The 12,826-nt window shown below is 45.9% G+C and overlaps 1 protein-coding gene across 2 annotated transcripts in view; it reads right to left on the bottom strand.

Moving 5' to 3' along the window:
• Positions 1-201: 201 nt before the first annotated feature.
• The window catches only part of UBASH3B (ubiquitin associated and SH3 domain containing B), a 72,309-nt gene continuing 59,684 nt past the window's right edge, over positions 202-12,826 (bottom strand). For both annotated transcript variants that reach the window (XM_076358387.1, XM_076358388.1), the window contains exons 7-14: positions 10,577-10,712; positions 10,062-10,182; positions 8,996-9,118; positions 7,078-7,170; positions 6,181-6,325; positions 3,097-3,203; positions 2,024-2,133; positions 202-1,135 (exon numbers count right to left, since the gene is read on the bottom strand). In XM_076358387.1, the coding sequence (XP_076214502.1) occupies positions 998-1,135; positions 2,024-2,133; positions 3,097-3,203; positions 6,181-6,325; positions 7,078-7,170; positions 8,996-9,118; positions 10,062-10,182; positions 10,577-10,712 (973 nt within the window). In that variant the 3' untranslated portion in view covers positions 202-997. The remainder of the gene's footprint in view (positions 1,136-2,023; positions 2,134-3,096; positions 3,204-6,180; positions 6,326-7,077; positions 7,171-8,995; positions 9,119-10,061; positions 10,183-10,576; positions 10,713-12,826) is intronic.

Here is a 12,826-nt window from a genome sequence, read left to right as displayed (position 1 = left end):
AAGCTCACAAGGGACAGAAAGCCACCACTGTGTAAAAGACCAGCACAAAATCTCGGTATAAAAGGGAAAACCCTTTTTCAAGGTCCTCTGAAGATAATTTAAATGACACAAACACTTTAGGCTGGGTCTGTGCACAAGGGTGGATTTCAATAACTTAAATAAAGGATTCCCCCCCCCCCCCCCCCCCCCCCCCCGCAACTTTCTAAATCCTTCAGGTTTGGTTGGAAAAGGCTTATTTCATCTCCACTTAAAAGAAACTGCTCCCAGTCTTTGTTCACAACGGTGTTGTCTTTTGAATGTGCAAACTTCATCTGTAACTGAGGTGAAATTCAGAATTTTCTTCTGATGCAGATCAGAATCCAATCCATGGATCCACGGATCTTTGCATCCATGGTACGCCCAACACAACCCCTAACACAGTGCTCAAATAGAGGAGAGGAATAATCTGATGCTGCCTGCAGAGGCAATGCTGGACTCTCATTTCCAGCTGGTGGTGATACGCTTTATAGAAGGTGCTGAGAATTTGGGGGTTGTGAGTGAGGGGGGTCTCAACACATGCTCCTGAACAAGCCTGCTAATGCTTTGCAAAAATGGTAGTGAAAAACCCCCCCAGCATCCTGAATGCTTGACTTTTACACAGTGCTAGTTGTTTCTAACACGATGTAGAAGGCAGTGAAAGTTACTGGTGTTATCAGAGCTCCATTCAAGGTGGGAAAATCTACCCGAGCTACTGACAAAACAGAGACTCCCTGCAGTGCAAGAGCTTCAATCTGTATTTTAATATTTTTTCCTTCAAATCACTCCCTTTTGTATTTGCCTAGTTGTGTATGAGAATTTTTGCATCACCGTGGCTGTGTGACAGATAGGCTAGAACAGCTGTTTGTGTGATCCACTGAACATAGTATGACTATTTTCCACTGTCAATAAACACAAGAAAGAAGAGACATTCTCCAATGCTTAGAAAGGCCATGGGTTTTCCTTGCTCATGTAGCTTTGCCTATTCTTGCAGTAAGGTTTCTCTCCAGTTAAAGCCTCCGGTTGGTCCGTGTGTGAGAGGGAGGATGGGGGGGTCCGTGAGCTGCCAAACACCGGTATCTCCCAGTTCTTCGCACGAACAAAACCCCAAGTATGGAATCTGTGTGAAGAGAGATGGAAATAAAGGCAATGAGCAGGGATCGAGCTGTGCAGGGAGGGAGCTCCCCTAAGGGCTGAAGTCCCGCTGTGCTACTGAAGCATTTCACTGTCTTCTCTCTCCTTCCCTCTCCCCGAAGTCCATTTTCAAAAGATGATTGTAGGACTCAGGTGTGACAGCCAGACTTTGTGCGCCATTGTACGTCCCAAAACACTGGGAAAGACAGATTATACCCTTGTAACGTAGTTTAAATATGGGCCAGTTCAAACCAAAGATGTCCTGATGGGTGACGTGGTCCCAAACTCTGAAGGCCAGCACAGCTATGGAGGAGAAATATGGACGCTACTCTGGCTCAGGTGTCCTCAGATCAAGTATCAGCTATGAATATCCCAGAAAGGGTCTGCAAGGCTGGCAGTGGACAATGCCATCTCCTTAGCCAGGGTGGGAGTAAAGCAATGAAGGCAGAAGACCCCATTATAATTTTCAGGCCTTTTCCCTGACCATTAAAAGCTCTTTAGAGTGAAATGAGAAGGGGAAGTGGTGTAGGGCAGAAGTGCCCTGTTAGCTGTGGTTAGGGTGTTTTCGGGACTGGAGGGCACTGTGGGAGTCTCTGTACAGCCCTGGTATCTACAAGCATAAAGCAGAGTCACTGCGAGCCCACTTGAAGGTGGGCGTCTGATCCCATGCTATATGTTACAGAAGCGACACGTTAAGATAAGCCTCTTAAACCAATCTGCTTTACTCCCATGACTTCTGAAATGGATGAAACTCAGTAACGGGCAGAACGACCAGACGGGAGGAACAAAGTGTCCTCTGCCTGGTTAAGCAGATTGCAGATTTCTTTTCTCATTGTAAAGCCAGCGAGCTTTACTGCTTGCTGGTGGTAATTACCTTTCGGACCATCTGTACAAAGTCCTTGGAGTTCTGCGGCGAGAGCCCTTGGAGCTGGCAGGTACAAGCCTCCAGGGAGGACGCGTGTGCCACTATCAGGATGTTATTTCCTGAAATAAAGTGAGGAATGCAGGCTGAGGAGCGGGATGAAGCCAGCTTTAGGGACTGGTGCCCAAGATCAAGCTAACCATTTAAAATCTTCAAAATGGGTTCAGTTTATCATTATAACAACACATTAAACTATGTGTATATGGGGGAAAAAGCATGGTTTAGTAACATGTTTAGAGCATTTCTTAATTTTCAGGGTAATGGTTAACTCAGTGCTACTTAGTTTTAAAATGGCTTTCTGAAGAAAACAAGAATTCCGGTGAGATTTCAGCTTCTTGTGAAACAAATACTTTTCTTTTACCCCCAAATTAATTCTGATTAAAACAACCACTTTAATTTCAGTTGCTGGTTTTCCACAGCAATTGCTTTAGATTTCTATTTCCAAGATCCTTTACAACCAATGTCACACTGTGCTATCGAGGTTTGTGGGCAAACTGTTAAAATAAAAGGTTTAGAACGTAGAGACGGATCAGTGAAATGAAATTAGTGAAATCACCAGAACTTAGAAACATCCTATTCCTATATTGTGAATGAAAAACAGTAGCTAGAGATTTTTTTATTTCAATATTGTGTTTGGAGAAATGTTCTACTGTCTTTATGGGTATATATTTCAGAAGAGTAGCTCAGATAGGGGATGGAAGATGCCCCATCTGATGCTGGCAACAGTCAGCAAAGTGCAAATGGCTTGCTTATTCCCTTGAGAAACAGATAGCTTGCATTGGGTAGGGATTCCTAAAATACTTCTGCTACTAAAGTTTATGGGCCTTTCTCATAAGCTGAGTGTATCCGAACTCATAGTTCTGACACATGCAGTTGAACCTGGAGTTCCCAATGTCTCTGGGAGAGGGGATGAGAGACTCAGATATGGGGATTCACCTCCTTGAAGAGGGAAAGACTGGTCGGGAATATCAGCATTCACGCCCCGGAGAGCCTGTCTTGTTTTTCACCCCCTCTGTAGCGCTTACCTTTGCCTTTACATTCACTGATGATTTCTTTTGTCACTTGGTAGCTTCTACTTATGTATGTATCATAAGATTCGGAAACCACTAACTTGCTGACAGGAATATGAGGTCTGTGAGCAGAAAAACAAGTATGGTAAATTGGAAGAAGCGATAAAGTTTTAAGTGCAAGTTACAATTCATCTGAAAGTAGCTGTTTCTTTAACTCTTCTAATTCCCCAGATCCCCAGAACTGCGCTTTGTCAAGACCACTATGATGATTTTTAAACTTCCAGACCGAGATGTTTACCATTCCTGCATGACGATATTTCAGTTAGCTGGGAAAAATGGTAACTGCTTCCTCTAATGTGGACCAGTTAGTGGAGGCAGCACACGACATGCTGACGATACTTGTGTTACTTTTGCAATGGCATCCAGCAATAACGATGCCACTTTGCGTTTATTTAGTCATGTGTCCTTTGATTAGCAGATTTCGGGGCTCACCCACCCACATAAAGTCGGTGAGTGGCAGGAGAACAAAATCTGTGCTCAGCAGGAGTGGGTGAGCAGGAAGGGACAGCGGGACAAGGACGGTGTTGACGCAGCCGCCTGCGGACAGACGGGTCGGCTCCGCTGGCTGGGAGCTGTGTGGTCACAGCAGCGTGACAAGCCACCGCCCAAGCCGTCTTTGCCAGACTGAGGGCTGCGCTGTGCTACCACAGCTTCCAGCTTAGAGGGTGGGCTGACAACATCTGTGTCTGCCTGAGGAGACCGGGCAGGTACGGGGAGAAACGCGGAGTGTGGAGAAGGCAGATGCTGGCTCTCTTCACTGCTCACGCTTTGATGGTGAAGGGCAGAGGCAAACTGCTGCTTTGGCCATCTGTAAAGCTGCGTTGCTGGGAAATGTCTGGAATTAGCCGGCCTCCTCCCGGGCCAGGGCATTTCAGTGAATTGCCTGGCAGGACTCTGGCCAATACTCAGCTGGAGTAGGTTGATGTGCACAGAGAAGCAAGGGATAGGAAGCAGAAGGCTGTATTTCCGTGCTGTGGTACAAGGAAAAGACGTAACTTTTCCCTCCATCCAGTGATCTGATACATCTACAGGAATTACCCTTGTGAGAGGAGACAGAGAGCAGCAGCAGGGCTGTCTCCCAGTCCCCCACCTAACCAGCTGACCACACAAGAGCAGGCTCTTTTCTTGTGCTGAGAATATTTGTTACGGTCTTCCCAGAAGGCATCTATTTTCTGAAGCGGAGACTCTCCTGTGGTCCAGCTGCTCTGCCGAGTGTTAGCCACGTGATGCCCTTTCAGGGATAAATACAGTGTAAGGACTTCTATTTAGATACCCTCAGAGTGCTGGAATTTTAGCTGCAGACTGGAAGGACGCAGTGCAAGTGGTTTATGGTATAACTAGGTATGAAAAAAATCAGTTCTTTTTTCTTTACGTTTTCCTTCTTTTTTTTTTTTTTTATTTTTAATGTTTCAACTGCTTATTCCACTTGAGGGTTCTTAAACACATGGGTGCACTGGGACACCGTAAAACACCAGCGTTTCTGGTGATACCATAAACCGCAAAAGTCCAGCCACAAAATCTTTGTCACCGAGCCCATGTAGGTGGAACTCCTGTGTATGTATACTATGTGTGTATTATAAATGTTTTGTTTTTATCTGAGATTGCTCAGCTGGTGATCAGGCTCACATTAAGACAGAAAGTGCTAGTCTCTGCAGGAAGTCATAGCGATACAGATATTTCAGCAGTGAGGTGCAGTGGAGAACTGGAACTGTGTGACCTTTCTGAAGTTTCCTTCTTTGTGGGAGCTCTTTGAGTCTGGCTTGTATAAATGAATCATAAATTTGAGAGTAGGAAGCCCGAACAGATCATCTTGTCTATTCTTTGCCACATGACTATTTCTGCTGGTTTTTTTTTAGCCTTTCTCTCTGCAGCTTACAGTAAAAAGCATTTGTGTGTTAGGCTGGAGGGCACCACGGCTGCGATGCTTCACTGGGGAGTCAGAGCAGAGAGTCTTGAGTTTCCCTCCAGACTCAGGCTGCAGGTTGCTCCCGGCAGCCCCGCGGTGTTTGCTGGCAATGGTATTGGGAACGCAGAGGTATGGCCATGTGGCTGGATAAAAGGAAAGCAGCAGAGGCTGGCAGCAAAGGCATGAGTTCAGGATATGGAGCCTAACCAGGCACCAGGACTGGTCTGTGCAGCCGCAGGGGTGGTTGGCAAAAATGCCGAGCTCTGCGAAGGTCAGCTCTGCGCTTTTGGAGCGGCTCTGTCAGGGCCCCTGAAAGCCGAGTGAATTATCTTTGCGTTTCCCTTTTCTGCAAAGTGGGAGGAAAGATCAGTGGTGCTTATCCATTTGCCATTCAAATGTTTTTTAACCAGATGTTTCATTGCTTTATCAACTGTTTTTGGGTTGAATACCATGAAAACCTGAGTCAGAAACCTGCAATTTTTTCCACTGAAAACTTTTCAGATGTAATTGCTGAGAAGTGATAAAAGCTTAGGGTTTAGCTCTTTGACAGAAAACCTCTGGATTTTGATGTCACAGGAGACCCTGAATTCCTGGCACATGTAAACATGTTCCCCGGGGTGATGCAAAATTTACAATTAAGATCCATCACCATGCTAATCATAACAGAGAGACAGACAAACTTTTTCCTCCGGGGAAGGGAAGGGCAGGTGTCAATGAGCCCAGGATCTGGTTCAGTCTATGAACATGATGGTCAGGGAACCGAGTCAGCAAAACTAGTTCTGTTGGCTGAACCCAAACTCCTAAGTTTTAGGAAAAGGGTTAAAACAAACAAAAATACTTTGAGGGTTTCCTGGACACCCGAAAGATGCCCAGGATTGAAGGAGTACTGGAAAGAGGACCTCCATGATCAGCAATATAGCTGGACCTTGACAGTGATCTGGGAAATTTGGTTTATAATAAGCCATTCTCAGGTCATGTTCAACACAGCAGCCTCGAGCCTGCTCTAAGTTTATTCTGGGAGCCTCAGCAGCTCTTCCCGTCACTGCTTTAAATTTAAAAACTCAGCAGAGTGTTACTGTTCAGAAACAAAGCCAAAAAGCAATGCGAGACCCTCTCAGCCCCCTTTCTGCTACCTGTAGGTTGTATCAACACTTAGAGTAGCTGCAGCTAAATCCACGGGGGGTATCCAGGCAGGTAATGTGTTCCCAGAGACCCACTTGGTCCATTCAAACAAGCCTGGCTCTATTCGAATTTTCAGGTTATTCTCTTGTTGCATACCTGGAAAACGGAGAAAGGAGACCAGATATCAAAGAAAGTAGCTGGGGAGGAAGGCAGCAAGACTTTGCAGCTTTAATACTTCAGTTTGCTTGTAAATTATTTTTTTTCTCTCTAAGTAGTCAGTTGATTAGTAGTAGGTATGAAAGATGAAGTATTTAATATATGTACTTGGCATATGATATGCCAGGGAATGTAAAACTCTGGCCAGCAGCTACATGCAATATACTGAACCTAGGCGTCACTGTATTTTGGAGCTGTTTTTCAACTGTTTCCAATGCCAGGGCACCTCTTGCCTCTATCACTATTTCCCTTCCCAGTTGCTGCAGTAAATTATTCTTACTGGGGGTAGCAAGTTTCCTGGTGGTAGCAATTGCTGTGGGAGCACGCAGCAACGAGCACCTGCAGGAGCGTGAGCAGGCAAGGGCTCAGGGCATGCTGAGCTGGACGTGTCCACCCATCCCGAACGCACCTCTGGCTTCTGCGGGGGGGGGGGCGATAAACCCAACCCTGACCGGCAGCTGGTGTTAGGGCCAGCACGCCGCTTGCCTAAGCACTTGTCACGCTGTGCAATTAAAAAAGGGCTCCTTACAGACAGTGTTGCGCTAATGGGAAGTAAATGCCCATGGAAATAATCCTCACCCCAAATTACCATCTACCTGGGTCTCCCACGCCAGGCTCCCTTTTATCTGGTTGGCAGTGTTTTTCCCAGAAAGTGAGGAGAATGCAGCCTTTCCTGCTTGTTGGGTTCTTACCTTTCAGGATATTGTGTGCTGTCTGTACACACCGTAGGGATGGGGAGCTGTAGATGTAGTCTACAATGGTATTAGTTTCTAGCAAGGCTTCACCTGCAAGCAAGTTTCAACACCCGTGAATAAAACCAGACAAATGGCATTGTAACAGCAACAGCAGCGTGCAGGGTATCTGCCACCCAGCAAGGAGCTAAAGCAGCTTCCCAGCTGTACTGCTTGTATTTCGGGAAATATGTGTACCCATCGTATTTTATTTCGGCGGTGTTGGGCACTGTGATGTGCCCAGCTGTGGAACCGGGATACATTTTTCTCTGTGTGTTGCTTCACGTGCATCTGGGTACTTAACCAGTAAGCAAAGAAATCACAGCAGCTTTTGCTCAGTTTTTCCTTCTCTTAGATTTAGCCAAAAAGCAAACAGTGTGCTGAGAAAAATTGTAGAGAGCTTGAATTTAATTTCCTTTCATTTATAAGCCGTAAATCAGAATGATTCAACTTAACTCAAACCCAACTTAATTCAATTGGCTTGATTCTTCACTAGTATAAATTACCATTTCATTACACAGGTGGAAGATCACTGGAAATGAGATAAGAATCAACTCCACTATTAGGGTTGTTAATATTCTTGCAATGCCTAAGGGAACCAAATGAGAACAGGAATCTGCTCAGCATTTCACAGACTTGTAGTAAGAAAGAGTTATATTTTTGTTGTATTTGAAGAGGCAGGACAAAGAAGTGGGAGCAAGAAGGGGCTATTAACCTTGACTTCGTACGTTTAATGATGGCTGTAACCATGTCAAACTGATCTATAAATCTCTTGAGAGAAGTGGGGTAATTTAGAAGGAGCGGCACATCTAACAACCCTCCATCATGGGGAAGCTGCTAGTTTGCTTAGGTCATCAGAGGAATTACGGCTCCGGCAATCGTCAAGGTCGAGTCTGTGCCGCTGCAGCGGGGAGTGGTTGCCTGCAGATGGCTGGCATGCCGCAGCCGCGCTGGCAGGTTGATGGTGTCTGGGTCACGTATGCAGTTGCGTACTCGGACCCATTTAATGATACCAGCAAAGTGTGCTGTGATTGCTCCCAGATTCGCCTTCTGTTATGTGCATATTGCGAACCCTGATGCCATGTGGCCGGGAGTCTGAGCATCCTGCTGTTGTACAGTGATTTATTTTTGTTTAAAAAGCAAGTATAATTTTAGCTGCCCTAGTTTGAATGTGACCAACGCGAAGTACTCTAAAGGATTTGAATTTGAGAAAATGCTAAGTACTGTTCTCTGAAGCTCCTGTCTTTAAGGGGCTGGGCTCTGCTAATCACAATGCTCAATATGTGCTCTTTGACTACCAAATAATTTTCTGTCTATACACAAACCAACAGGCTCAGAAGTCAGGGACAAGGATGGGGTGGGTGGGAGAACACTGGAAATAATTTGGACTGTGGTTTTGCCACATAAACATAAAGCCAGACAGGCTGATAAAAGTATATTGGTGTAGCAGACTGCAGGTCAAACTTCAAGAAGTCAAGGAAAAAGCGTATTTTGCATGAGGTGACTGTCACACTGCTGCATTTCTCACCAACATTAGTAATAACAGCGTTTTCCAGTGTGGCACGTTTACAGGGCAGTAGCGAACGCTCTGCAACCGCGCTGCTGATGGCTCTGATTTCATACCATGTCCTAGATTTTGTGCTTTGTCTTTTCTTCAGCCGCAGCAGCTGAAGGAGACAAGGTTTCCTTTGAAAGAGGGGGCTTGCTGGGGAAGGTGAAGGGACTTTGCAAAAGTTCTTGAAACGTCTAAATCCCGTTAGTTTAGGGCACCCAATTCATTTTTTTTTCTGCCTTGCACTTTCTCCTTCTCTGGCTGGGTGTGTGGGAGGAAGATAGCAAAGCTTCCTGGGCAAGCTCTTGTCTGCTGAGGACAACTTACCAACAAGCCTTGCCTGAGTACAGCCCAGCACGGTGATTGGCGCGTCTTTTTCATAATCCCTGAAACCACCGCTTCTTTGAGGTAAGCTGTGAGGCATATTCAGGTTACTGCGCATATACCTTCCTGTGAGGGAAAGGTTAGAAGCAGTTGCTGGAATTACTCAATCAGAGTAGAGGCAGAAAGCATCACGCCTGTTTCTACCCTCCTTCACCACAACGTCCGCACCTTGCAGGCGCTGCCTAGACCTGGCTGTCGAGTAGTTTTTGCAGGCGCTGCCTAGACCTGGCTGTCGAGTAGTTTTTGCCATGTAGAACTATCAGGAATCTGACAAAATTGTCAGTTCAAAATCAGCAGAGAACATTGCTAATGTTTTTAAAGGCATCTTTAGGACAGATTTAATGCCCCAAAGGAAAGTAATTTTCATCCCACAACAAATGAAACCTCAAATGTTACACTTTTACAGGAGGCTAAAAGGTCAGAGCTCTTCAAATGTAATGTAGACAGAAGTTAGTTGTAAAATCATCCTTTTTTCCAACGATTACAAGATATTGGCATTTTTTGAATAGAAAAAAGACTTTTGATAAATTTCCGATCAGCTCTAATGCTAACAGAGCCTGAAGTTACAGTCTGTTAACTATAGTCTGAAACTCAGGCATACTACTGGGTTGCAAACTCCAATTTATGCCCCAAAAGGCACTCTGAACTGTACCTGTAGTGGTGTTATTTTCATTTAGGACTGAGAGCCAGCTGTGCAAAAGGTTTTCCCGATCGTAGAAGATATTTGCACTGGACACTGACTACTAACATCATGACTTCATTTCCAAAAGCAATAGTTTCCCAAATATTAGCAAATGTAGTATTTACTCCCTGGCTTATGTTTCTGCTTCTGACTGCAGCCCTACCATCGCAGAGCTCTGTGCTGAGGTGCTCTGCCACTCGTAACTGTTCAAAGCAACGTTTCGTGTTAGGAAACCACAGCTTCCATCTAAGCTTTGTCCCAGGCAGTTGCCACTTTCCTTTCTACATCTAAGCCTGGAGCCTGAGACACCCACAGGAGCTGACTCACCTTTGGCATCAAAACACTGGGACAACCAGTACTTCCCAAAAACGACATCCATCCTTTCCCCGTGTCTGCAGACAAACAGGCAGCGTTTCTGAGGCCCTGGCTGGCTGGTTATTCTCAGGGGCTGGAAGAAAAATTACAGGATGTTTGACCTTCATGAAAGTGCAAGGGTTTTTCTGAGATCTGATTTATGAACGGGAGTCAGGACCAGGCACCTCTTGCTTTACCCTAGTGCAAATGCAGGTACAGGAAACTCTTCTGAACTCGGTAAATTTATGCTGGTATAAAACTGCTAAAGTGAGCAGAGGATGGGGCCCTGCCGCCCCATGCTAAGAGCAGGTTTGGGGACAGCGATGTGCCTGTGGTTAATTGTGTCATTCAAAAGCTTGTAGAGAACTTTTAACTTGTAACTTCTGATGCAGGCAGTGAAAGGAGACCAGAGGGTAAGTTGTCGGGGAAAACCCAGTTGCTTGAAGCTTGCCACTAGAACTGTGTGTGATTTATATGTGGGTCCCTACCTGCACATTCTGGCAGATGATAGTGAGTGGCCCCGCGTCCCCGGGTCCTTGGTCTTCCTGCTGTCTTCTTTCCAGAGCTCCGTCAGTGAAGGCTTGAAGGGACGGGGAAGATGTAGTATTCAGAATTGAGTAGGACCTGCCAAAAATAGAAAGATGTTGGCTTTGGGAACGCTTTGGACTTCGTGTGCTCAGGCTGCAGTAAGGACATTTCTGTAGTCTTCAGGAACTGATGATAATTACTGTTGTCATGTTATTACATTATCATTGTATTTTAGTGCTGCCTAGAGAGCACCTTGCTAGGTGATGTACAGGCATGAAGAGACAAATGCCATCTCAACAGGCTTTCTGTTTCCCTAGAAACAGTTTCACAGAACAACAGTTCCCAAACTTTGGTCTGCGAGGCTCAGTCAGCCCTCAAATATTCTCATGGAAAATGCCAGGACCTTCCTCACAGCCACAGGATGCTCACTAACATCATCTGGGAACCAGCTGCACATTACTTACCACGGTCTTGTGGACCAAAGTTTGGAAACTAATGGCTACAGAGAGTTTTCACGCACCTTTGTGGCATCAGCTGTTGCTTCAGTAGAAAGCTGGAGCACAGCCCTGCCTCTCACGCTGGGCAGTTTTCAGGGTTCCCACGCACAAAATAGCTTGTATCCCCTGGTAGGGACATGGCACGCTCAGTCTGGGTTGTTGTTTCTACGTTTTTCAGCGCTGTCTATTCTGTTTCCCATCTACAGTGGGAATTTATTCTCACCAGTGCTTCCTGTTAAGTGTAGCCACAGGGATATAATAGATCCCATTCTCCCTCAAGGGGCTTATCTAATGACAGTCCCTCTGAATAAAGCTCTTATGCCCAGACGTTCAAGGACTTTGACCAAGACCCTCGGGAGTAAACTCTGACAGGCAATTAGAGAAGCTGCAGTGACCCTCTGCTGATTCGCTTACATTGTATGGGTTATGTTTGCTTAGTCATTAAAAAAAAAAAATGTTGTCAGTTAATGTAGATGGCCATTTACTTTGACAGAAGTAGTTGCCTTCGCTTGCACTTTTCAGTGCCTTAAATATGTCAGAAGTTGCTTCCTGACTAGCACCTAGTTAGGATAAAATCTCAGAGGGGTTTCATAGGTGTTAAAATAACACCAAGTGCCTCTACCAATGGAACAAAAATAGGTCATCTGCATTTTTCTAAAGAACTCATCTTCTGCGAGATCATATGATTTGCACCAGTTTAAAGACGAAAAAAACACCACACTGTTGGTCCTGGCGTTGGTCCCTTATCTGGTGGAATTAGGGTGCAAGGATGAGACCAAGCTACTGGCTTATTCGGTCAGGTGAAGATGCCATGCAGAGAAGCGCTGGCAGGCAAGGGGAGCGGGAGGTGGGAATCAGCCGTGCCGGGGACAGCACTGTCGATCCCCGTCCAACAGCGTGAGGCAGCAGCCTTGCAGCAGCCACTGTGGACACAGCCCTCTGGCAGCAGATAACCTCTCCAGCCTCCTGCTCTTACTCGTTCAGACCTGACCTTCTAGGTTTACAGATTCTTATAACTATTTATTTTGTTCATGGTGAGTTCTCAACAAGGTCTGGGCTTGCCCCAAGGAACCGTTCCTCTGTGAGGAGCTCACTGCCCAACTGCAGATAGAGCATCAGAGGTCAGGGCAGCAAACACCTCTGAGTTAGGCACGGTACGATTCTGAGGTGCAACAACAGTGCTGGATCTTGAAGAGGAGTTAAATATAGGCAGAAGAGCTTTGTGGATAAGCTGAGGGAAATATTACTGGGTGCTGCGGTGAGAAATCATGTCTAACCCTCCTCCTCAGAATATATGCATGCGCTATATTGCAGGCAGAAGTACACTCGGACCATGCTTCCAGCTGGCAGGATAAGGCCAACTCTGATCCAAAAGCTGCCCGAGTGCGTTAGCGCGTGCCAAGCCCCGGGCAGCTAAGCCCTGAGCGGGGAGCACAAACAGATGTTTATCACTGTATTAAGTGGTCAGCTTGGAGTGCGGGTGCAGCTAGCACAGATATATCCTCACTGACCCGAAAACTTGAATATCTCAATGTGAGAAGAATCTGAATTTCTTAGCTAGGCCCCATCTCTACTGCTGTGCAAAGTGGATCTTGAGCCTGAGCTCTCTGTCTTCACTTCTGTGTTGCAGCTTCCAACCCCTCATCCTATCTCAGCCCTCTCCTGCTTTGCCCATACGACAGTCTTTTAAGGATGCTGGCCTGGAGAATACTA

This window comes from Aptenodytes patagonicus, chromosome 23, assembly GCF_965638725.1.
Source record: "Aptenodytes patagonicus chromosome 23, bAptPat1.pri.cur, whole genome shotgun sequence".
NCBI classification, from domain to species: Eukaryota; Metazoa; Chordata; class Aves; order Sphenisciformes; family Spheniscidae; genus Aptenodytes; species Aptenodytes patagonicus.
This window is presented reverse-complemented; position numbering and strand designations above follow the sequence as displayed.